We start from the raw sequence: 25,522 nt of genomic DNA on the forward strand, positions 1-25,522 counted from the left end.
TGACCAGGACACATACCCACATCCGGCTTTCCCACCCGCAAACACAGCAAATTGTGTCAGTAGGGACACCCGACCAAACCGGAGGTAACACGGGGGACTCAAACCGGCGATCCCCGTGTTGGTAGACAACAGAACAGACCGCTATGTTACCCGGACGCCCTTCAACACTTTAAAAAAAAAAAGTTTTTTCTTTTACAAATTTATTTCTGGTTTTTCCCCTTATCCAACCCGATTAACCCAAGGGCATATGGCCGGAATTCTTGTCGAATAACTCCCCTGGCTCGCGTTTCCACAGGAAGGAGATAGTCGTAACACCAGCTTCCTTCACACTCGTGTCGGCTGCTCTCGCTATTTTACACGCTGAAGCCTTGCATGGATTGCATTCCCTTCAGGCCGTGAAGGAGATGTAGGCGAACGCTTTCGGTTGCTTGGCCGCAGGCGCCCGGATGGGCCAGAGGGGTTGCTGGAGAACGACGAGCCCCCGAACACCACACTGATCTACACCCACTATCCCTCGGGTAAGGGTGGCCTAATGAATGCCTTACCCCGTGGACACTATGGCCGTGACTGGTTACGGCGAGTCTGAGATACGAACCTCCCAGCCACATGACGAGCGGGTTGCAAGAACGGCGGTTTATTCCGCTCGGCCATCAGAGCGGCCTTACACCTTTTTTTTTTAAACTATATTAAAACATGATTGGGTGAAGACAGGATAAAAATCAATGTTTATGGGGAGGTTCGGGTAGCGTAGTGGTCTATTCCACGGCCTACCAACATGGGGATCCCAGTTCAAATCCCCTTGTTGCCTCTGGCTTGGTCGGGCGTCCCTACAGACATAATTGTCCGTGTCTGCAAATGGGAATCCGGGTATGGGTATGTATCTTGGTCGCTGCACTAGCGCCTCCTCTGGTCAGTCGGGGTGCCTGTTCAGGGGGGAGGGGGAACTGGGGGGAATAGCGTGATCCTCTCACGTGCTACGTCCTCCTGGCAAAACTCCTCACTGTCAGGTGAAAAGAAGCGGCTGGCGACTCCACATGTATCGGAGGAAGCGTGTGGTAGTCTGCAGCCCTCCCCGGATTGGCAGAGTGGGTGGAGCAGCAACCGAGAAGGCTCAGAAGAGTGGGGTAATTGGCTGGTTACAATTGGGGATAAAAAAAAAAGGGGGGGGTCAGCGTTTACTTCCTCTTTAACATCAAATGGAATGGCACACAAAACAGATATGTATATGGTGTGAGACAAAAGGTATCAAAATGAGATACGCTGCTAAATGCAAGAAATTGAGCTTCAATCTGCTAAACTGCTGATATGAATAATGAATTAAGTATCTCAACAAGGGGTGAGTCGGCCACACAAACTAAAAGACATTAAAGAGTTTGTGCACGCCTGTGTGTATGAGTTGGTGTGCATGACTGTGTGTATACGTGTGCATCGTGCATCTGTGCTTGAAGGACGTTAAAGGTTATGCCAGTCTAATAAAGAGGATGCAGGATACATCCACGTACAACAGGACTCCTCTTGCTCATCTGCATTCCCCACATATGGACGCAAGTCGATTAAGAAGCCCGGTGTCATTTTACAGCCAACAAAAACACGTGTGGGCCTCAACCTGAGTCACACCGGGGGGGTGAGTGTTGTAGCTGAGCACAGAGCGTAGTTTAATCCTACGGCATCCTGAGTGGGAAGTGTGTGTGTGTGTGTGTGTGTGTGTGTGTGTGTGTGGGTTGACATCTGAAAATAACCACTGAGCAGTGTGAATATATGCGTGTGCACTCATCAACATAAGGCTGTATGTCACCGCTGCAGAGAGCAGCTAGTGGTTTGCCTTATGTTTATTCTTCATCACTGATGGTGCCTACATGGGAGAAATGACCATTAGCATACAGCTAGCTACTCATCAGTTCTCGTAATGTGACATCATTTTTGCGCTTCTTATCACTGAACGTCCTGGCTGCAAGGTGATAAGAATTCCTGAGAGGGATGGTGCGGCATAGGGTTGGGGCCGCTTGCTCAGTGTAAACATTTTTCTGAAGTCAGGGTAAACGGATATGTATGTAACTATAGACACGGGTCACAACACATTGCCACCCATAATGACCCAAGAGCAAACGGCATCTTTCTCAAAAACAGTAAGAGGCCACTTGGGCATTATCATGGATGCTCATTAATTATGTTGGATGTAAGAAGAAGATCAAGTGAAAGTTCTCCTTGTATCGTTTCCCCACACAAGGAAGCGCTAACACAAAAGCACAGACAGTTATGCACAAATGTGATGATTCCTTACTGCCCCAGAGCGCACTATTCATAACTAGATTGCATCTACTCATCTATCTGCTTATGCGTTTATATCACCATAAAGTACTGACTACGTGTGTGTGTGTTTATGAAGTACATGAATACAAACATGTTTGCATGGGTGTGTACACATGGGGGATACACTGCTGTTCTTCATGCCTTAACACAGTTAATGAGCTAAAATGAAAAGATGGATTTCTTTCTTCTTTTTTTTGCCCTCTTTGGTCATTCTTTTTTACCCTCTTTCCATTTTCACCTCGTTGTTTCTTTTAAATACCCCACTTTTCTGCCTGGATGTAAGGCGAGGAGTAAATCAGCATCTCTTCCCACATGCCCCATTCTCATCCACCTCCATTCCGCCCGGCAATTCAGACTCTCTTCCCACATGCCCCTTCTCATCCACCTCCATACCTCCCGGCAATCTCAGACTGAGGCTGAGTGCTTTATCGCCCCCGTTATGCAAGCCGCCTCTTGTTGTGGCCGAGCTGTCTCACTGCCTGCCTGGTCACCCTGTCAGCTCCTGTGTCGTCATGCTCGCAGTCACCGTCGCCAACTGCAGAAATGGGTTTCTAAACCGTGATAAATCAACCATGTCAAGAGGTACCTAACTTATATGAGAATTATAATAATTATTTACAACGAGGTGTGTTTGGGGTGTGTGTGTGTGTGTGTTGTTCTTGCACAGTGGATGGACTGTTTGTTGGAGAGACTGTCTGCTGTGGAATTGCAGCAGACAGAGTTGTAATTAGCAGAAGTATCTATCTCTCCGGTTGGGTAATTGCTTACAACCCCTTAGGCTGTTTAAACAAAGGAAGCTTATTATTCAACTTTTGAGCCTATCGCACCCTATTACGATCCAAAAAGACATTATCTCTCGTGGTACCGAGACCATTCTGCTGGGGACGGAAGCTGTTAATAATCAGTTGCAGCAGCCTGTTGCCTGCTTATTTACTCAGATGAGCTCACTTAAGAGGTTAACTAGCCCACTGAAATCCTGCAATAGTCTGACAAACAAACTTGGCTCAGGATTTGGCAATATGGTACATTGGAAGAGTAACAACTGTAAAATGATGTGGGACTGTGAGAAATCTGTGTAGGGAAACGTGCTCCTCCAGACGCACATGGCATGGCACACCGGCGATATTCCATCACTTATGGCATGAATCGGCGCTGTTACTGCTTTTTTTCTGGTCCGTGGTCACAATGAATAGGTTTCTGACAAACAAATGGTGTTTGTCAGAAACTCTGAAACAATAAATGTTAAAGGAAAATTCCAGTTTTTTCCAACCTGAATCTTAAACGTACAGTATGTAATTTCTGCTGCTAGGGCTTTCTCAGTCAAAACAATAACAAAAGAGTTTGATGATGTCGTAAAGTAGTGTGGGATCATGGCTGTTGCCGATTAAAATCTATCCGACGGGGCGTCCAGGTGGCGTGGCAGTCTATTCCATTGCCTACCAACACGGGGATCGCCGGTTCGAATCCCCGTGTTACCTCCGGCTTGGTCGGGCGTCCCTACAGACACAATTGGCTGTGTCTGCGAGTGGGAAGCCCAATGTGGGTATGTGTCCTGGTTTCTGCACTAGTGCCTCCTCTGGTCAGTCGGGGTGCTTGCTCAGGGGGTAGGGGGAACTGGGGGGAATAGCGTGATCCTCCCATGCACTACGTTCCCCTGGCAAAACTCCTCACTGTCAGGTGAAAAGAAGCAGCTGGCGACTCCACATGTATCAGAGGAGGCACGTGGTAGTCTGCAGCCCTCCCCGGATCATCAGAAGGGGTGGAGCAGCAACCTGGAAGGCTCGGAAGAATGGGGTAATTGGCCCAGTACAATTGGGGAGGGGAAAAAAAAGAAAAAGGGGGGGGGTTTAAAAAAATGTCCAATGTAACTCAGATCATGTTCACAGATGAGGTAATGCATTAAAGTTTTATTCACGTTCCGTTTAGTCGCGTTTATTCACATTATGTCATTCCAGTCTAATGAAATAGCCGCAAGTAACATTAGCTAACGTAATGCTAACTTGCTAACTTACCATCAGATGGGTTGACTATCCTTACACATACTGTAGCTAACATTATGTGGCAAATTCAATCACGGGTAGCCCAGCACTGTTATCCATAGGGTTGCCAGCTACTCCATGAAATATGGAATCATCCCGTAACTGGAAACTAAAAGACGTATTCCATATCAGATTGATACGGGACGCACTTTGTTCCGTATTTTTGAGAATCAAAAATCTACGGGAGAGAAATATTACAGGTCAGACTATTAAAACAGGGTGATTTGTATGAGACAGAAGGAAACCCTCCCGCTCTGTTATCCCTCAGCCTGTCTGTCATGTTATGTTCCTTTACCCAAACAGAGAATGCGCTTCTCATTGGTCGTGACAGCACTGCTACGATACGCCTGACAGCGGCGCAAGATTTATAAAAATGACAACCTGTGAGCGTACTCTGTCGGCCATAAAAAAAGAAGAGATTACAAAAATACAGCAGGGAATGGGAAAATGATTACCAATGGCTGGGCTGCATGAGTGGCAATGTGTACAAGGCCAACTGCATCGTCTGCCACCAGGTTTTCTCCATTAGTCATGGAGCAGCCATTGCAATTTCCTTGTTGTGATTATGTATGGTATGGATAGGATTTCCCACGACCAAGTATGTGGGCATTTTTATGTTATATCTTCAGATAAGTCTACTACTGAAAGGTAATGCAGGTGTAAGAGCAAGACCCCTCGTTTTGGGCAAAATGAGCATCATGTAATAATCAAATATTTGCTATAGGTCTACAGTAGTCGGAGCTCCTCGATCTAAGGTCATATAGTCCACCCCCCTGCCGGCGTTCCTTATTTCCATTTTAAGAAGTTGGCAACCCTAGTTATCTGTGGTCAAAACAATCATACTAAAAATAACCTTATGAGCATGTTGATTGTTGTAATATTAAAAATTTACCATACACATTAGCTTGGTGGCTTTCATGAGCCACTGGTCATAGTGGCACATCATTGTAAACTCGATCGATATTGAAATATATCAGTAAATTAGGTCTGTACTGGATTACTTTGTTGCAAAATGGCATGGTAATTAATGAAAAAAAAATGTGCTGTGTGGCAGAAAAAAATGCTGTACTGAGTATAATTCTGTAACATTCTATGATTTACACCTACCCTACTAGGGCATGTGTATTTATTTAGTCGTACGAATTGCTTTGTAAATTATCTCCGTGGTGCAACTTCTTTTATATTAGTAATGCATAAATCACAACTAAGTAAGAATTTACGTTATAACTAGGCTAAGTTTGAACTTACACACAGCCGGTGCAACAGGCTGACTTGCCTATGTACCATGTCCTGCATTTGACAGAACATGCAGCAAACGGCAAAGAATAATTGTGCTCCATCACGAGAGAGTGATACAAACAATAGTAAACAATAGAGTGGCTGGCTAGCTGGTTCATCTGGTGTTTCCCGTGTTTCCCTGGAAGTTATAGCAACTAGAGGGGGTAAAGGGGATATGACGCCATTGACAGATAACCAAATGAAACGCAGAGATGCCTCGAATAAAATTACGGATTTTTCTGGGTTTGAATAATGTTGGAAACATTTCGGATAATGTAAGTACAGAACTCAACAAAATATATAACATAGGTCTAATCATTTTTTAGACATTTTAATGTGGAAATGTTACATATTATAGCTTTAATCCCATAGTTTTTGCCACCGTGCCTTTTGGTTATAATATAATTTTACTCACTGGCTTCATTTTGGAGGTTTTGGACAAGGGAGCACAGCAGGATAAAGCTTTGCAACAGCGTCTCATGGGGATCGAGCCTTAAGCCTGTCCTTTCAACAAAAACAACAAGAAAACCCTTGTACCTCCGTAAGATTGTGTACATGATTTCCCATTATTTATGACTTCTCAATTATCTATGACTATGTAGCCTAGTTAGTTGATGGCTACTGCTGACTATGTTAAGTACAGACTGGTCATTCCTGCAAGCTGAACCAGCAAGTAGACCAGCAATGCCATCGACCATTGATAATATTGGACATTTCAGGCAATAACTTTTTTTTTTTACAAATTTATTTCTGATTTCTCCCAATTTAGTGGCCAATCGATCCGATTTTTTAGCTCAAACACCCACCCTTGTACTGCATGCGTTCACCAACTGCATCTCTCCGCCTGGCAGTCTCGAAGGAGACGCCTTGCCACTTTTGTGACAAGGTGAATCCAGGCCGAACCACTGTTTTTTCCAACACAAACAGAGGCACATTCATGCGACGAACACAAGCCGACTCCGCCCCCCTCCCAGAGACAGCGTTGCCAATTACTGCTGCTTCATCGATTCTGGCCATAGTCGGATCTGACGAGTCCGCGGTGCGAACCCCGGTCCCCAGTGGGAAACTGCATTGACACAAAGCCGATGCTTAGACCGCTACACCACTGCGGACTTCAGGCAATAATTTTTAACTTGCACTTTTGTTTTCACTTCCAAATATGAAGGTTTAGATAATTGGGTTAAATTGGACTTACTGAAATATGCCTGACATATGTGTTTTTGATGCCCCGTAAGACACCGTGGTAAGATTGAGTCCAGTGGTGCTCCTGTAGCCAAACTCTCCAAAATGAAGTCGGCGAGTAAAATTATATCATAATCGTTATGCATGGTCGCAAAAACTGCAACAATAAGATCCAAGATGTAAAAAAAAAAACAGAATTTTTCTTGAAGGTAATGGAAGATATTTACTGGAGCTTTGGTGCTTTCAGCAGAGATTCAAAGACTTCTCAAAGCCATCTGGACTTTCCGCTCATGTGAGCTCATGCAGTTACAAGGTGCTTACAGACAGACTCTTTATCCATAATAAAGATCTTGTCAATAATGACTTGCATGGTCTGTCATTTATGAAATGGTTGAAAAATGATTTCATTATTTTGTGCAAGACAAAACATTAAGATATACAAAGATTGCCCTGTGGTGGCCTGGCGGCCTGTCCAGGGCGTCTCCCCGCCTGCCTCCCAATGACTGCTAGGATAGGCTCCAGCATCCCCATGACCTTGAGAGCAGGTTAAGCGGTTCGGATAAAGGATGGATTGATAGTTGTGCTTCGTGAGAAACCCTTGTAGTAAGTACTTCAGTTATTAAATATATCTTGTGAAGTAATAAATACTTCCTCCAATAATCAATTAAATTAAGAGGCAACAAATAAAAATCAATATGTGTAAAGGTTAAGTGTTCCCTGTGTGTGTCCATATTAATTGGTTAGAGTCACCAACCACAATCTTGAGGGAGTTGTTTGTTTACCTGGTCCAGGAGCTGGTTGTAGAGTTCATGACAGTTGTCAAAGATGTATTTGTATGTGGAGTCCAGACAAGCTCTTACACAGTCCTTCACCACCATGCTCGCCCTGGGTGGACTCTGGAGCTCTTGTACCTGTTCATACACGTGCAAAAATAACCACAAAAAAAACGAACATGCAATTACTAAAAAGTACACATGCATTTAAATAATTTATCTGATAAAGCTCAACGGGCAGGTATTGCCCATTTGCCATAAATGTACACAGTGTGTAATTTTTCATGAAATCATCCACATTTTGCATTGTAGAATAGTATCAACAAAACCCCAAACAGATTTAAAACAAAAATGTAAAGTTTGCATATAGCAACCAATGTCTGAATGATAAATTATCATGATAATTTTATTATTATTATTATGAACAATAATATATTATTATGATATTGGGTTTAAGACAGTCATACAAAGAAATCACATTTTTTCATGGAAATATAACCCAGTACATCTATTATGTATACTTGAGATATGTACACCTGCCTACACTGGCATTTTTGCATGCTTTATGACACAGCATAGCTCTTATATGTAAGCAGAAGCCCCCCTGGTTAATACTTGTCAGTATGTACGCACAGGAACAGTACATAGTGAACGCTTTAGTAACATAAAGTGACAGTTTATATTCCTGCACCCACAGCTGCCATCTTGGCTATGCCTCAGTACACCAGCCTATATAGTACATCCATATAGCCGCTCTTGCCAAAAGGCAACTGAAAGGAGCCATGTCGCTCACGAGGCGGCAAATGAAAGGGCTTAACTCCTTCAGTTTAGAAAAGGGAAAGGCAGCATGAAAGAGGTGAAATTATGATGAGAGACACCGACACACACTGCAGCACCACAACCCGTTTTCGCCGGCATACTCCACCTCTATTACACAAAGTGCATTTTACTTATCAAGAGAGTGTGTAACAACAAATGAACATTTTCATCAGTGTGGCTGTAAATGGAAATCAATGCCCGTATTTTTTCAGTGGTGTTGAAAGACACAGGGTTAATCGTTCTGTGGAAATTATGGTGTTAGATTGATTTCATGTAAATAAAAGGCTCTTAGAATCAATCTGGATTTATGTTTTGAATTGATGTGGGGAAATATATGTCCAGGACCAGTATTGACTATAATTGAAACAGTAATAGATTTTCAGGTCCGTCAGTCTCTAAAATGGTAGATTCGCTTTGCGATGAAGGGCTGTGGCTGAAAGAGATTCGAAAATTTGCACAGGTCGCCGTGCAGGAATTCCTAGTTGATAGGCAGGCTGCTGCGCTCAGACCTGTCAGTGCATGACCAGATACAGACAATGCATCTCTGAAAAAGGGGCCATAATCCTCAGTGTGTTGAGGTCGGCCTCGGGCTCTTACCCAGAGCAGCATACAGTAGTGACCAGGACCAGTGTCCTGTTTCATTAAGGACAGCTCAGGTGGGCATACGGGATTCATATCTATCAATTATCTATCAGCAATTACTGAGGAACATCACCCCTACACATCAGTTGTGCTCTGCCCCTTTCTCATCTTTAAAAAATAAATGAATGAATAAATAAACTACTCAGATATAGGGGGTGGGAGGGGGGTGGGGTCTGTGATGCTACTACAGACAGGTAAGGAGGAGTTGTTGGTTGGGCTCATCTCTCTGATCAGCGATGGCAGTAACACTGATTCTTTTGTGTGTGATTTGTCGATGGACAAAGGTGGTGGGGACGAAATCATGTTTGCACAGAAATGCTGAATTTCATTCCTGACTAATGTCCTTAGTTGAAATGAAGCTATATAGACTTCTGTTTTTCACTCGAAACACTTTTTTTTTAGTGTGCAGTTACTCATTTAACTATCTCTCTAGCCACTAAGCCACATTGGCGGCCTTAGCTATGTTTCACCCATTTCAATTGAAATGGGCCCCGTTCTCCCAAAGGGCCCCTGACTGACATGCTAGAATTACATAATTCACCCAAATTTTTTTTTAATGTATATATTGTGGCGAGGCCACTGCTGGCGCGTCCATATAGGCAAACTAGGCAATTGCCTAAGGTGGCACTTTGGCAAGGGCGGCCAAATATGGGCCTGCTATTCATCAGCAAAATCACAGAGTAACCACAAGCTCGCTAGACTACATGTTCTGTAAGCACAATGAATTGCTGAGGAATGTGTCAATCACGCTGCACCTGCAGCTGCCTCCTGCCCCCAGCTCTCATCAGCCAATGGTAGCCTGACCTACAGACACCAATTTTGATTTTGAATTTTGTCTTCAAGAAAAAAAATATGCCGTAGGCCCAACATGTACACCTCTGAAAGGTAAGCTTTATTTACTCTCTAGTAGTTCAAGTTGCTGATATGTGCTTGTGCATGCACATGAGAAAGTGGTGTATAGGAGAGATTTGCACTGGTTTCATTCAGTTTGAGGAGCTGAAATTGGATTATTTGGAAAATAGCTATACATGCTGTCATGACTGCTGCAAACAATTTAGACCGGGTTACTGGAGTTATTATGCAGACCTGTTTGGCACGTTATTTTGCATATGGATCTGCAAAATGCCCGCATATTGCATCATACATATTTTAATATTGTTGACACTTTGAGCACACTAGCATTGCACTAGACAATTTGCATTATGTGTATGTCATATTGGCCTTTGTGTGTTGTTGCTGGTATAGTATGTTGCAAATAGAGGGACTGCGTAATTGTTTTTAGCCTAGTGCGGCAGAAGTGCATGCTCCGGTCCTGGTCGAGGCAAGCTGTGGTTACCTCATTCAAAGATGACACACGAGAACCGACACTAGTGGGCACTCAGCTGACATCTGAGCTGCTACATAACGCACTACTGGTCAATGCCGACTAGTAGTTGCCAAGAAGGGCGAGGCTTCTCTTCATTGCAAAGCAAACATGTCATTGTTTCAGTTTTTAATTAAGGGATTTGTTTGGATTATTTCTATGTTGAGCTGTCCATGATGCTGAAAGATTAAGTCCGAAATTATACCGTTATTGATGAAAAGTAACTTTAACCCTCGCTTTTTTTTTTTTAAATGGGCCCCCAGCTGCTTACGGCTGCCTATGGCCAAGCCAACATGTCACGCCCCTGTAGTAAGGAGAGAAAGGATGTACACAAAACCAGTTCTGTAGGTTGTTTCAAGCACATAGTTACCCGTAGAATGCAAAATGGCACACGGACATGCAGGCCAAGTGGACAATATATCCACATTTAATGGAAGACGGGTGAACCAATGTTGTTTTCCTTTATCATTTCTGTCATTTATTTTATCTCAGAATTCCTCCAAAGCCTGTGTTTTAAGAATGAAGGGGATTTTATGTAATTTGCTCTGTATGTGTGTGGGGGCGTGTCCTTCAATTACCCTTGTTGCTCCCCCAACACACACACACACACACACACACACAAATGTAAAAGAGAACTACCTTCATCCTAAAGAAGGTGATGCTGGTTAACAGGTCCACAGTTGACTTCAGGTCCTGGAGACGCTCCGGGTTTCCTGCAGGAAAATTATCCTACAGAAAAAGAGAGAGAGGGAACAGAGGAAGAGGAGAGATCTCATTGAGCACCGCTTTTTAACATCACAGCCACTCATCCACCACATCACGTCACTCAAGCCAAAACATTGAAATTGATTACGAAACAACCCCCAGCAATCATAACTAAATGACTGTCTATCTAATCATTTAGCGGGCAAGGGAGGGGGGGTCTTCACTGATGAAAACCACTATTTCAGGGCCATGAAGTCATCAGGCTGCTCAGAGCAGCATGACGGGAAGCGCATAAACTCTGACAGCTACTGCCCTATACATTATTCTACTTCTCCTCTATCAGCGCCCTGAGAAAACCTTTCACACCTCTTCTATCCCTCCTCTCGAATGTAAAAAACGGGGGTCTGTAGATGTGAGCAAACATCTACAACAATATATTAAAAAATTCTTCAGAGAAGACTAGATATGACAGCACTAGCACAGTAGACATCTATCTGAGTTAATGGCCCATCAGCTGGAGCAAAAACTTGCCTGATATTTGCTTGAGCGTAAGGGGGAGCAAGGGAGACGTTTTATTGGGCCAAATGAGATGATTCAAGTCGACGAGTTTGGAAAAAAAAAAAAAAATGGCATGGGCAACAGTTATATAAATAGCACAACAGTTATATAAATCCAATGTCAACCTGAAATCGGTCTGAAAAAGACCAAGAGAGTGGAGAAAATAGAATTTTTGCCCACATCATCGGCTGTTTACTCAAGGCTCTGGTGAATGAGGAGAGGATGTGGATCGCCTCGAGGATGATAATTCAAAGGCAAAGAGCCAATTCAGCTGTCTAGCGGGAGCTTATATTTCTCCGGACTCCATGATATCAGGAAAAGGTGTAAAATAGAAGCAAATGTGTTGTCCAACACAAAGACAAACCAAATAGCCTCGAGGCAGACAGAGCCAACTCGCATCCAGCCCTGGAAATTGTAGGTTAGAGAGCGTTATTTGTTTGATAGTTTGAAGCAAAAAAATGTGTTCCTTGTGGGCATTTTGTGCCATAGAAAGAAAAAAACAACAATGATGCACCAGGGCATTTTATGTTAACAACAGTGTTCTATCTGTATAAATATTCAAAATGTGAGTGATTGGCTTTCCATGCAACCTTGCTTGTCACTCATTCATTTATTATCCATACCTTTTGGATTTAAGGGATACGTCTACTAGAGCTGCCAATAGATTATTGATGTGAAATGGAGCCCGGCCTATAACCCTCACCAGACAATTCTGAATTCAGACTCTTTCCCTTAACTTGAGTTTTCCCTTGACTGCTAATGATATTTTTCTCGTTATCAGCATACGAATACTCTTTAGATGCAATGAAAAGACTTGAAAATATTTTTATTTGTAACATGGATTCTTTAAATGACCTTGCACCGCAACCTTGAATCCAATGTTATCATCTGAATACTTACAATACAATCCTGGTCAGAATATCTTTATGCATACTTGCAGGTCTTCCCCGAATACACACAGACAAAATAAATAGCTGCGATGCTATTTAATGAAATTAATCAACACTTTTCACACATTAATTTTGAAAAAAAGAAATAATTCATCCCATGTCTGGCACACTTGGGGACATTATCAATAGGGATTATAGTTCTTAAATATGTCCTCCTGAAAGAGGTTTTTGCTGGGGGGAAATTTTTTTATTTTTGTCATTTTAAATGGGGAAATTGTAATAGATGTAAATTCAAACAATTTTGGTTGCTCTGTGGTCATGTCGCTAAGAAGCAAATCTGAAAATCTCAGCTGGCTAATCCATCCAGAGGTTTGCATTTCTTCCCTTTTCAAATGAAAAGCTAACAGCTACATCCATGAGAAAACAATCTTAACAGGAACTCTGATAGGTTGTCATTTTGACTATTGACTTTCTACTCTTGGAGTGTGAGCCAATCATTTAACCTGCTAAATGATTTTAATATTAAGTGATTCTATTAAAGTCATTCATTTATGTAGCGAATTCAGGGGGCAGCCGGGAATCAAACCCGGATAGCCCGCACCACGGGCGACTGCACTAACCAGTCAACTAAAGGGTACAACCCGTTACCCAAGGGCTAGCGAGTCTAGTCATCCGTGGTCGTTACACTACTCTGTGCTTCAGCATATCAGCTCCCTCATGCCTCTGGGCGCACGCATTTCTGATGGCCTCACCATCCCACTTCTGACACCAATGTAGTGAATTCAGGGAGCAGCCGGGAACTGCCGCCGCAGTCGGGAATCGAACCTGAACAATCCGCACCACAGGTGACTGCGCTAACCAGTCAACTAAAGGGTCTGACCCGTAAGCCAAGAGCTAGCGAGTCTAGTCATTCATATTGATAAGAAGCTGATTTTGAGATACATGGATGGATGGATGGAGAGATAGATAGATAGATAGATAGATAGATAGATAGATAGATAGATAGATAGATAGATAGATAGATAGATAGATAGATAGATAGATAGATAGATAGATAGATAGATAGATAAACTCATTTCAAATGCTTAATGTAAATGCACTTTTGCCAAAGACATTGATATAAACAAATCTGGTAATGAGACAATTTGCTAGAGCCTGATGTTTTTTAAATCGACAACATTTTCATAAAAACAGCTTTTTCATTATAAAGCAATTGGATTTTTTCCCCCCTATCAGATGTCTGAAATATTGCCCCACTAAGGTCTGCAGTATGTTTGCTCTCGTGTGATGCATGCAGCCTCTCTTCTTTGCCAGCTGTCTGTCCTGTTGTTCTCTAAAACACTCTGTGAGAAGCCCGTTTGGCTACAAACACTATAAATGAATTTGACCTGATCTAAAATGAACTTTATCAAAAACCTAATTACATTTTTTCTGCCATTACTCAGCAGAAAATTACTGTGATAAGCCAAGAGTAAGTCCACACTGTTAATGTACATTGCAATGCAACTTTTGGTCATAAACGTTTACACTTGGCATCTCAGCTCTGTAATACTCTATAATACATTACACACATTTGTTTTTTTAAGTTCAAATAATGGCAAAAAGTGTTTTTGTTCGTGTGATGTAACATTACTTTGGTTGCTAGAGGTGGAGTTGACTGAGGTCACTGACAGTTGTTTTCTAAGTCCCTTAGATGCAAATTAGCCTAAATGTGGATACGCTGCCACAGGTCGTTGTTTGAGCCTCTGGCAACAAAGGCAGAGTGTATTCCAGCTGTAAGATAGTGACAGGAGCATTAGTGGTATTATGTCTGTGGTGCCAACTAACACTACTGTCTGCAAGTGATGAAAGCATACACACTCACATCTCAAAGAACTCAAATTTGTGGAGGGAAGCAAATGAAAACATTTCAGCATCGAATTCAGCATCCATTCAATGAAATTAGAAAAATTTAAGTTCCTTTAAGAAACATAGACTACTCTTAATTTTTGAGGACCTTATTTAACAGTGTAATCCATAATTTTTTTTTCGATTAAAAATGCCATATTTGATACTTTTTTTCCCCACTGGCATTTTTGTAACAACAGCCATTCAATGTATTAGCATTCAGTAATTGCTCCTCTATATGGTACTGGTGGCTGGACCAGCTGGCGGGCCAGCCCAACTAACACGAATCTCCCTGACAGACTGACTGACTGACAGAGCCACCATGTTAGCATGACTTGCTGAATGACCATGGTTAGAGTGACTGACTGAGTGATCGGTTTGACACAACTGGGCTGCTGGACCAGGTGACCAGTAACATCACTGAAGTTACACGACTGGTCGGCCGAGAGCCGAGACGCATGAGGGAGAGCACACAATTAAAGCACCCCAAATAACAATCACTCTAACAAAACACTCACTGGCAAATTCACAAACGGTTTGTGTGGCTTTTGCGGCCACTAAACCTGCACAAATAAGACAAAAATAAACCGTGTAATTCTCAAAGCACCCGCAAAGAGTGAAATGTGCCCCTAACTGTGCTGCCACATAAATAGTGTCACACTGCGCCGGTGCTATTTGCACATATTTAAATTTGGTAATATGCATACATTTGGTGCAAAATTGAACCCTTTCTATGCAAATAAGCTTCATTACAAAACACCAGCACTATTAGCCACACTCAATTAAAGTGAAAATTATTAGCGTCTACAGAGAGTTGGTGGTAATGGACGCCCAGACTTTCGAGTGATCATGACAGCAGTGATTGTGGCCAGGAGAAGGCACTGTCATCACAGGTGTGCCCCAGAGTGGATATTTCAAAGCATAAAATCCCTTTTTGATTTAACTGAGACTGAAATCATTCACAGATACAGGTCGCCAGGTCTAACAATTCTTGCTATATGTGTTGATTCATGCTCAATAACCCAGGTAAAGAAATCCCAGAAAGTTATTCTCGGTTGCTTTCAAATCCTAAAACACACTCTTCCAGTCATTGGTCCACCCCAAGTATCGGGTCTCTCAGCACATACAGAGCAATACAGTGTATGCTTAACTCCACATGAAGGAATTATTTTCTTAACTGAATCAAACTATTAAAAGATTCGAGAGCTGCTTACTTTTCTGACTTGACTGAGAGTAATAAATATAACCCTAGGTTTCTGTTTAATACTATCAATCAGCTTGTGAATCCCTCTCTTCCTACCATTTCTGCCTGTTCTGCTAATGACTGTGACAATGTCTTGTCTTTCTTTGTTGACAAGATCGATGGTCTAAGGTCCAATTTCACCCCCACTGCCCCCCCCACCCCTTTCAGCCGTCCGAGTTTAATGTTGGAATTTGCCCCCGGATCTCTTCAGTTCCTTGTTAATACTGTAGACCACATGCGTCCCTCCTCCAGTCCCTGTGATATAATAGTTCCAACAAAGTGTTTAAAATCCATCCTCCCGACTTTGGTCCCAGCCTGCTCTCTATCATCAACTGCTCACTCACATCCAGGTCTGTACCTGACTACTTTAAAATTTAAGCCCCTCCTCAAAAAAACCCTCTCTTGATCCAGCAAGGGTAGAGAATTATAGACCAATTTCCAAACTTTCTTTCTTATCCAAAATCCTTGAAAAAAATGTTGTAGACCAAATCCTGTAGCTGACTGAGGGTCATAACATTTTTGATGAGTTCAATCTGGCTTTCGTCACAAGCATAGTACTGAGGCCGCATTACTAAGTGTGTCCAATGACATTCTTATGCATGCTGATAAAGGTGAATACTTATTCTTATTCTGCTAGATTTAACTGCTGCCTTTGATACCAGCAATCATGCCATCTTACTTGATAGGTTGGAGAACTGGATTGGCATTTCTGGTGGGGCGTTAAAATTGGTTTCGCTCTTATCTGACAAATAGATATTTTAATGTTTGTATTAACAATCTTGTATCCTCGCCAGCTTCCCTACTTTGTGGAGTCCCTCAGGGGTCTGTCCTTGGGCCAATCCTCATCTCTTTATACATGCTTCCTCTGAGTCATTTTTTTAGTCACTTTCAAGACATGTCATACTACTGTTATGCCAATGATACTCAGATCTATTTCTCTGCCAAATCCAATAACCTGACTCAACTGTCCGCCCTCCATGATTGCTTAGCTGCCACCAAAGACTGAATGTCCCTTAATTTCCTCCATCTAAACCTCGACAAAACTGAAGTTCTCTTAATTGGTCCTGAGAACTTTGCCACTGTAGTTGATCAGTTTATTTGTCAACTTCATTCAAACATCAAACCTACCGCTAAAAATCTTGGTATCATCTTTGACTAGAATATGTCTTTTAATCACCATGTTACTAAGCTTGTCCAATCCTGTTTTCTTCAGCTACGAAATATTGCAAAAATCAGAAATATCGTGTCTTTTAAGGATATTGAAAAATTAATTCACACTTTCATATTCTCCCATCTAGATTACTGTAGCTCCCTCTACTCTGGCCTCAACAAAGCTACTTTAAATCGTCTAGTTTGTTCAGAATGCAGCTGCTAGACTACTAACTAGAACTAGCCGTACGTCCCATATTACCCCTATCCTTGCATCCCTCCATTGGTTTCCTGTAAAATTCAAAATAATCTATAAAATCATATTGCCTTATTGACTACATTTAAAGCACTGCATGATCTTGCCCCCGGTTATATTTCTGATCTTCTCATTCCTCATTCTACTTCCCGACCACTCCGATCCTCAAACCTCTGTCTTTTATCCAATCCTCACTCCAACTGAAAAACAGAAAGTGATCGCGCCTTTGCAGTTTTAGCCCCAAGCCTCTGGAATAATCTTCCCCAATCCATTAGATTCGCTGAATCTTTGGACTGTTTTAAGTGGCTTCTAAAAACCCATCTTTTCAGGCAAGCCTTTTTATAGATTCCCACCCCTGACTTCTGTTTTGTTTCGTTTTTAGCTTGGTCTGTTACTCCCTATGCCATGTTTTTATATTCATTCAATTTATTTTATGCATTTATTTGTATTTTGTGTATTGAGTATAAAGCACTTTGTAACTATGTTTGTAAAAGTGCTAGAAAATAAAATGTTGCTTGCTGTTAAGTGCTGGGAGGATTGCCGTGACTTGTACATCGAGGAACCCAAACAGACACTGGTGAAGAGGATGGCACAACACAGAAGAGCTACCTGTGGTCTACACCCATCTACAGGCCAGTCTGCCATAAAAGGAAAATAAGAAGGGACTTGAATGTCAAAGAGCAAGTAGTAGTCGCTAATAATAATTGGATAATTATGTTTAATTAAACATTTGATACAGTTTGATATGTTGCTCAATAATACCATGTTGGATGACATTGTTGATCAGTCTTACTCCAAAATAAGCACGCTACCACAAGATTATCTTCTCATTGCACTCCTTCTGCTCTAGTGCAAATCCAAATAACCATGCCAGTGTTACACCAAAATCTGGATCGATCAAAAATTTTGAAAAAATGCTTTCAATACCCTACTCTTATTCCCAAATATAAAAAAGTACATAAGAAGTCAAAACATGATAACACTCCCAATAAACCATGGTTACCTTTCCTCACAAAGCTTTTCATCATCAAATGAAGTATATTTTTGCTTCATTAGATGTTTCTCTGTTGTCAGCCAGCTGTTCATTTCAATAACCTCTCTGCAAAGGCATTTTGCTTTGCACATCCCATTTGCACATTACTAAACAAATATCACTTTAAATAAAAAATGTCCAAAATAAGCCAGCAGCCCAAATCCCTCATAGCCTACTCTGAATAATGCCGAATTTCTATGTCCAATACAGAGAAACACAAAAATCCCAGATGGGACAAACTGACTATTCCAAGGTGTCACCATGTATTGTGATTTGTAGAGTAAAGATTAGCAGAGAGAAATGCCGGTGTGGCAGAATTAAAAGTGGCAGCAGCAGTCCAGCTCGTTCACTGCTGATTCAAGTCTTCTGTTTTACAAAGGCAAACTCAATCTGCCTCAGAATGCCATTATAGGTAAATCCATACGGCAAGCAGGGAGAAAGCCAGATCTGAATCTTATTACTGTCCACTTGTGGCAGGTTGGCTCTGTGGGATGGCTGGGGCGAGGGAGAGAGAGCAAGAGAAAGCTAGAGTGAGCGAGAGAGAGAGAGAGAGATATTCGTGTATGTGTGTATGTGTGTGTGTGTGTGTGTAAGTGAAACAGTAGTCTGTGGCAGGCTTGACGAGAGAGCAGCGAGGCAGTGCTGGCAGGTGAAGCCAATGTGATATTCAGTGACTGCTCTGAACATGTCATCGCCAGACAGTCAGGCCATCTAAAAAGAAAAAAAAGATAATCTGCCTTTCACTTAACTCTCTCGCTCTCTCGTTCTTGCTCAAATGCCAGGAAGACAGTGAGAGTTGTTCCCTCTCGCTCTCTCTGCTCTCATACAATGTCCTCCCTCTCCCTTCTCACACTGCCCTGCCTCCTGTCTCACTTTCCGCAATACTGTCCCCCTCTCCCTGCATACAAGCGCCCTCTCTCTCTCTCTCTCTCTAGCTCTATCCCTTCCTTTTGTTGTCCCAGCCAAACAGCAGGGGCTGCTAGTAGCAGCAGGGGTTTTCACTGTAATCACACGTGCCGGGACAGTGAGGGTGAACTGAAGCAATCACCCTCTCAAAGACACATTGCCTTTTGTGTCATAATATAAATAGGAGGGTCCTCCGTCAGCTGCAGTTCATCATGTGATGAAAGCTGCAAGATAGCAGTCAGTGTTTATAGGTGTGCGTAAGACAGTTATGGTGGCCTCATGTGTGTGTGTGTGTGTGTGTGTGTGTGTGTGTGTGTGTGTGCGTGCGTGTGTGTGCGCACGCGCGCATGTGTGTTTACATCTGAAAATAACTATTAAGCAGTATGAATATGTGTGTGTGCACTCATGTGCACATACATGTGTGTTTGTGCATGTGCATGTGGATGCATTTGAGATGAATGTGGTGAAATGTTGTGTAAATGGGTATGCCTGCAGCAACAGCAGAGCATCCGTGCGAGTGTGTGTATTTCTGAAGCTATAAGTGGCAGAGAGAGTGTGAGAGAGGCCTTTTTACTTGCATTTTTGATCTGTGCAAGCCTGCATCTGAGCGTATGGCTGGGCCTGTGTCAGTTTGTGAGAGAGGGAGAGAGAGAGCGAGAGAGAGAGAGAGAGAGAGAGAGAGAGAGAGAGAGAGAGAGAGAGAGAGAGAGAGAGAGAGAGAGAGAGAGAGAGCAAGAGTGCCAAGCAGTCCCATAGTGTCTGTAACAGGATTAGCTCTCCTGGGTTTGTTCTGAACGATTATGCATGTAATGATTTCAATCTCCCTGAGTAGAGCATAGCAGCACCTTCAGTGGCCTGAAAGTGGCAGATGGTAATCAGACATGATTTTCTTGAGGAGGGGTTGTCCCTCCCTCTCTCTCTACCTCTATTCTGCCCCCCCCAGGCACGCATGCACGCATGCACACACACACAACTGCACACCAATATTCCCAACATGTGCACAGATACTTTGTGAACATTTTATTTAGTCCATATTGGTGAAATTTGAATTTCTCCCTGTGTTTTGTCATTGTCATGATAAGATTTCCACTTTTCTCTCAATTATTAAGTCAATCAAGTGAATCAAACACCACATGTATAAGGCATAATAAAGGGCCACATGGTTCAGCATCTTTTTCAGATCCAAACATATAGACTTTATCCTTCTGGCACTATCCGACACACACAACCACTAGCACATCCCTGTAACAATGGTGCACACATTCACTTGCACACTGAAGAGCACATACGGGTGTTCTGTATACCTTTGAGCCATCATCACATTTAATAAATAGCTAATGCAGGCACCAGTGTACATCACTTTGCCAATCCTTTCTCCCCTGAAATGGAGGTCAACACTACCTCCATAACAACCTTACAGCCCTTAGTTCCACTTGCTTAAGCAAAAAATAGTAGCAGTGTTCATAGCTTCTTTTTTTTTTTGTGGGAGACATTGGGCTCTAATTTCTGGATGGTGCAAGGCCACCAGTAGCGCTTAATGCAGACAAAGTGACAGTTTCATTGGGCGTAAAGTGGTTTTTCTCTCACCTGGGCGTGTTTGCTAATTTTCAGGCTCACCATGACATCGCTTGCGCTAAAATGGGCGTAGGTGCGAGTTTGTGTCAGTCAAAACCAGGTGGCACAGTGCTAGTTTGGTGTCAAATAAAACCAAATATTATGGGTGGCACAGTGGTCAGCACTGTCGCCTCAAAGCAAGAAGGTCCTGGGTTTGAACCCCGAGGTTGTCCAACCTTGGGGGGGGGGGGTCATTCCAGGTCATCCTCTGAGTGGAGATTGCATGTTCTCCCCGTGTCTGCGGTGGGTTTTCTCTGGGTGCTCTGGTTTCCCCCACCATCAAAAGAAACATGCATGTTCAGGTTTAAACTCCTGTCTGTGCCCCTGACCAGGGCAATGGGAAAAGAACTGGAGTTGGTCCCGGGGTGCAGTATGAAAGTGGCAGCCAACTGCTCCTAGCCACACAGATCACAGCTAGGATGGGTTAATTTGCAGTAACTGAATTTCCCCAAGGGGATTACTAAAGGAAACTTAATTAATGAATTAATTATGTCTGCATCTCCGCCTGGTCAGACCATGTCTTAGCGCTGACACAGCTGTTGTGTGGTAGTTTCTGGGCTTTGGGCGAAGGTGCACTAAGCATAGACTTATCCAAAATCACACACACCACTTTTGTGTATGTTATGTTGGCCTATTTCATGAATAATTTAACTAATGACTACTGCCCTAAACCTTTTCAATCACTAAAATAATATCTGCACGTGTATCGTTGTCTTCCAACCAAAAACAGTCAATGTGTGTCATATGGAAAACAACATGGTGACAGGGATTTCAATATTTCAATTAACCTCATTCAACCTGAACGAAGGAACTGATTACCTAGGCTAATTGATCCGTTATCCCAACTATTTAAGGTCTCCTGCTGTGTTCATAGAATGTGCAGCAACGAGAGAAAGACGCTGGTGAGAATGACGACACATTAAACGGTAGCCTGTCAAATAATCATGTTTGCATGTTGTCTCATATCACATTGGAATTGGTGTTAATGTCTGTTGTATGCACACTTGGTGACTCTGCACCTCTCGAACAACGACCCCAGTCTCCTCCTGGGAGAAGCTTTTCTGCCTTAGCTGGTCTGGACCTTCACCGTCCATTGCCAAACAGGCATTTCACCGTGACAGAGCACGTAATAGGCCTTAATAGAAGACAGCCCCCACCACTCCTACTGATAATTTATTCCTTCTAATCCAACCCTTTTACAGCTCCGCCTCCGTTGCGCCCGATTACCGCCAGCGCAGTATGTCCCAAAATTAGCAAAAAAGCCTTAGCCACACCTTAGATCGACTTGTGCTGTGAACTGGCTCCGGGGCCCTCGACTGCACTATGAGCCAGAAACTACAGTCCCAAATGTTTCACTCGTTATCTCTTTCACCAACTTGTGGTCATACGTCCGACAGAGACAAAAAACTGATAACATAAAAAGCACTCATACATACCCGGTACTTAGAGAGGTCAATCCTCAGTGAGTTGTGCAGCTGGTCCAGTAGCTTGACAAACTTCTCCCGCTGTTAGGGCGACAATCACACAATTCAGCTCAGAGACTCCCATCAGATCCCATCCAAAGCGACACATAAAACTTACATCAAAGAGCAGTCAATATCATTGCACCTATCTCAAAAGATATCATAAATCAGTTTTGCTGCCTACAGTATTAAAAAAAGAAGGCTGTAACTTTACAGATATTGATTTTTAGGTTTTTTTTTCCTTTTACTTTCTGAAACCAAGATGCTTGAAGCAATATTGCCAACTCTGTTCACTGGATGGTGTTATATTTTTGATATCTGGAGGTATAAACTTGAGAACAAATGCTAATACAAAAAATATGAGATTAATAACTCAATAAGTCATGATAAATAACATTTACAGTTGATTTTTATTCCCATAAAAATCAGACTAAAGTAAAACCATAAAGAATGATTAATGTATTCCCCATGTTTTTTTTTTTTTTGGTCACACTACAGGTACTACAGTATTTCTATAGTGTAGCAGATATTTCAATAGTATTACTATCAGAACGCTGTTTGTACAGTAGTACCATGAAAAAAAGGCAATACTGTCTATTTTTCTACGGTTTTATGATAGCCCATTTTGTATGGGTTTCCCCAAATTGCACCAACAGATATCAAACTAACAGAGTTATGGATATAGTCCTCCCCTGGGGTTATGTAATTAATACTTCATTGAAATATGGGGGAGTTTCAGTTCAAAAGGAACCATCCACAACTTCAAAATTTTCTATCTAATCTGTCAAAGAACACAGAAAAGAAAGTGAAGGCTTCTGCATTAACAAAAGACCTAAATATACCCCATAAGAGAGGAAAACATAAGATCTTGTATTTTCACAACAGGTCTGTGTCTCAAAATCCTATGGAAACGGTCCTGGGTATGGCATGGCTGTCCTCCAAGAGGTTGGCATAGCGTTGTTTTTTTTTTTACCCCCCTTTTTCTCCCCAATTATATCTGGCCAATTAACCCACTCTTCGGGCCGTCCCGGTCGCTTCTCCACCCTCTCTGCCGATCCAGGGAGGGCTGCAGACTACCACATGCCTCCTCCGATACATGTGGAGTCGCCAGCCGCTTCTCTTCACCTGACAGTGAGGAGTTTCGCCAGGGGGACGTAGCACATGGAAGGATCACGCTATTCCCCCCCAGCCCCCCCCAACAGGTGCCCCGACCGACCAGAGGAGGCGCTAGTGCAGCAACCAGGACACATACCCACAACCGGCTTCCCACCCACAGACACGGCCAACTGTGTCTATAGGGACGCCCGACCAAGCCAGAGGTAACAAGGGGATTCAAACCGGCGATCCCCGTGTTGGTAGGCAACGGAATAGACAACTACGCCACCTGGCAGAGCATATTAAGTGAGTCTAACAGAGTCTAACAGTCTAGGTGAGTCAAACAGAATCCCGGCATTCACACTTTTGACATGCTGCGTGTGACACCGTCATATTTGACATGAAACCAATGAAAATGTATCACTGCATTCTGGATACTCAAATGAAGATGCACAGGGTACACATTCTAGTAGCCAAATATTCACTCCTATTCCTTTGCACTGTAGGTGCAATGTGGAGCAGCTGATATAATAAGAGTGTCAACATGCAATTTATTGTGCAAAGACTGACAATATACGGAGAATAAAAACATCAGAATAAGTAAATGGCAAATGGTTTGCATTTATATAGCGCTTTTGTAGCCGACCAACCACACAAAGGGCTTTACACTGTATGCTTCACATTCACCCATTCACACACACATTCATCCACTGATGGATGAGGCTGCCATGCAAGGTGCCAACCTGCTCATCAGGAGCAGTTAGGGGTTCAGTGTCTTGCTCAAGGACACTTCAACACGCTCTCTGGAGGAGCTGGGGATCAAACCAGTGACCTTCTGACCTGCTCTACCTCCTGAGCCATGCCGCCCCAATAAGCTAGTGTACAATACCATTATTTCAAGCTCAATACAAACTGGGAGTTAATACTACAGAGGTGATCGCAGATGAGTTGTGATGTAACTAAAATTCAGGGATTTACTGGCTTTATCTGAAAGGGGGCTTCCCAGGAAAAAGCTGGAACCGACTTGGCAGTGAAACAGAGAGGGCTTATCAACTGTCTCGTGATTTGACACCTGGGAAAATACTAGATTTTTGGTGTGAAAGAAACTACATTATATTGTGGTCAAAGTCTTACCCCAAAGTTGGAGGCAGCGAAGCGGTCTGAGGCAGAGGCGGTGGTTGTGGTGGTTGTAGTAGTGTGGGCAAAGTAGGCATTGATATTAGCCAGCAGGTTACTCATCACTGCCGGTACGCCGGGACACATGTACTTCGAGGACAGACAGGAGAAATGCCTGCAAAAGAAACACAGCGTGGTGTTATTTGGGGGCCTGTGATAACTCTACAGGTCGGAGAAGTGGACTTTGCAAGAGGGTTTGTTGATCCAATCACATGTCGGGGAAAATGTGGCTGAGCAAAGTCAATAAGAAGCGCTCTCCCTTTCATCAGCAACCGCAGCTGAAGTGTGTTTTAGCAAGAAACATATCCCCCAACAGTTCCAGTGGCGCTCAAGTGAGTAAAATACACCTATCCAGCAGACAGATTATTTCTTCCACTCTCTGATCGATGAAACGAATAGACAATTTCATTTCCCCCGTACAATTATTTTTGGGTCAGAAAAACTACAGGTTATCTATATGTCCCTGCAGCAGCATCATGGAGATAAATTAATGCGCATTAATTCCCCTCTCCAAGTTAAGTATTCATTTGATGAGCCCAATGCCGACCTTGGACTAACAACCAATTTCTGAATGACATGAAGTGAACAGGGACATACAGAAACAATGAGTGCATTCACTGGTAGTCACCGCCAAACTCTCCTGGTAAGAGAAAAAGCAAACCAAAAAAAAAAAAACTGCCCATCACATCTATGTTATATAGATAATGACAAGGGTGTGTAGATTCCTTTTTATTTGCTAAACCCACACACACACACACACACACACACACACACACACACACATACACCCTTGCTATCTGCAACAGAACTAACCAGTGATAATTAATTCTAGGTGGCTGAGAGGGGTTACGGAGTAAGGCTGTCTGTCTGTCAGTCTGTCTGTCTGCCTGGTTGAGCAACATACTTGCTGTATTGAGACTCCATTCACAAATATATCCCCTGCTGTTAGTCATCCTTATCTCTAGTGCAAATTGAGAAATGGTGCCCACCATCTCAATGCCTATTCATGCTGCACGCTGAATGAAATGCCTCGATCAAACAGAGAGAATGGGTTTAGAAATATTCTCTGGCACAGTAACCCATAGCAACCACACAAATGAATACATGAAATGTTTACGATAAAGATGCTCACAGTTTAATG

General features: G+C 42.7%; 1 protein-coding gene across 1 annotated transcript in view; it reads right to left on the reverse strand.

The window, feature by feature from the left end:
- LOC130111979 (protein unc-13 homolog C) overlaps positions 1-25,522 on the reverse strand; it is a 160,751-nt gene that overhangs the window by 77,928 nt on the left and 57,301 nt on the right. Inside the window, exons 13-16 of the mRNA XM_056279289.1 lie at positions 24,340-24,496; positions 22,084-22,152; positions 11,046-11,135; positions 7,592-7,720 (exon numbers count right to left, since the gene is read on the reverse strand). Of these exons, the coding sequence (XP_056135264.1) occupies positions 7,592-7,720; positions 11,046-11,135; positions 22,084-22,152; positions 24,340-24,496 (445 nt within the window). The remainder of the gene's footprint in view (positions 1-7,591; positions 7,721-11,045; positions 11,136-22,083; positions 22,153-24,339; positions 24,497-25,522) is intronic.

The sequence above is a fragment of the Lampris incognitus genome, chromosome 4, assembly GCF_029633865.1.
Source record: "Lampris incognitus isolate fLamInc1 chromosome 4, fLamInc1.hap2, whole genome shotgun sequence".
In the NCBI taxonomy this organism is placed as follows: Eukaryota; Metazoa; Chordata; class Actinopteri; order Lampriformes; family Lampridae; genus Lampris; species Lampris incognitus.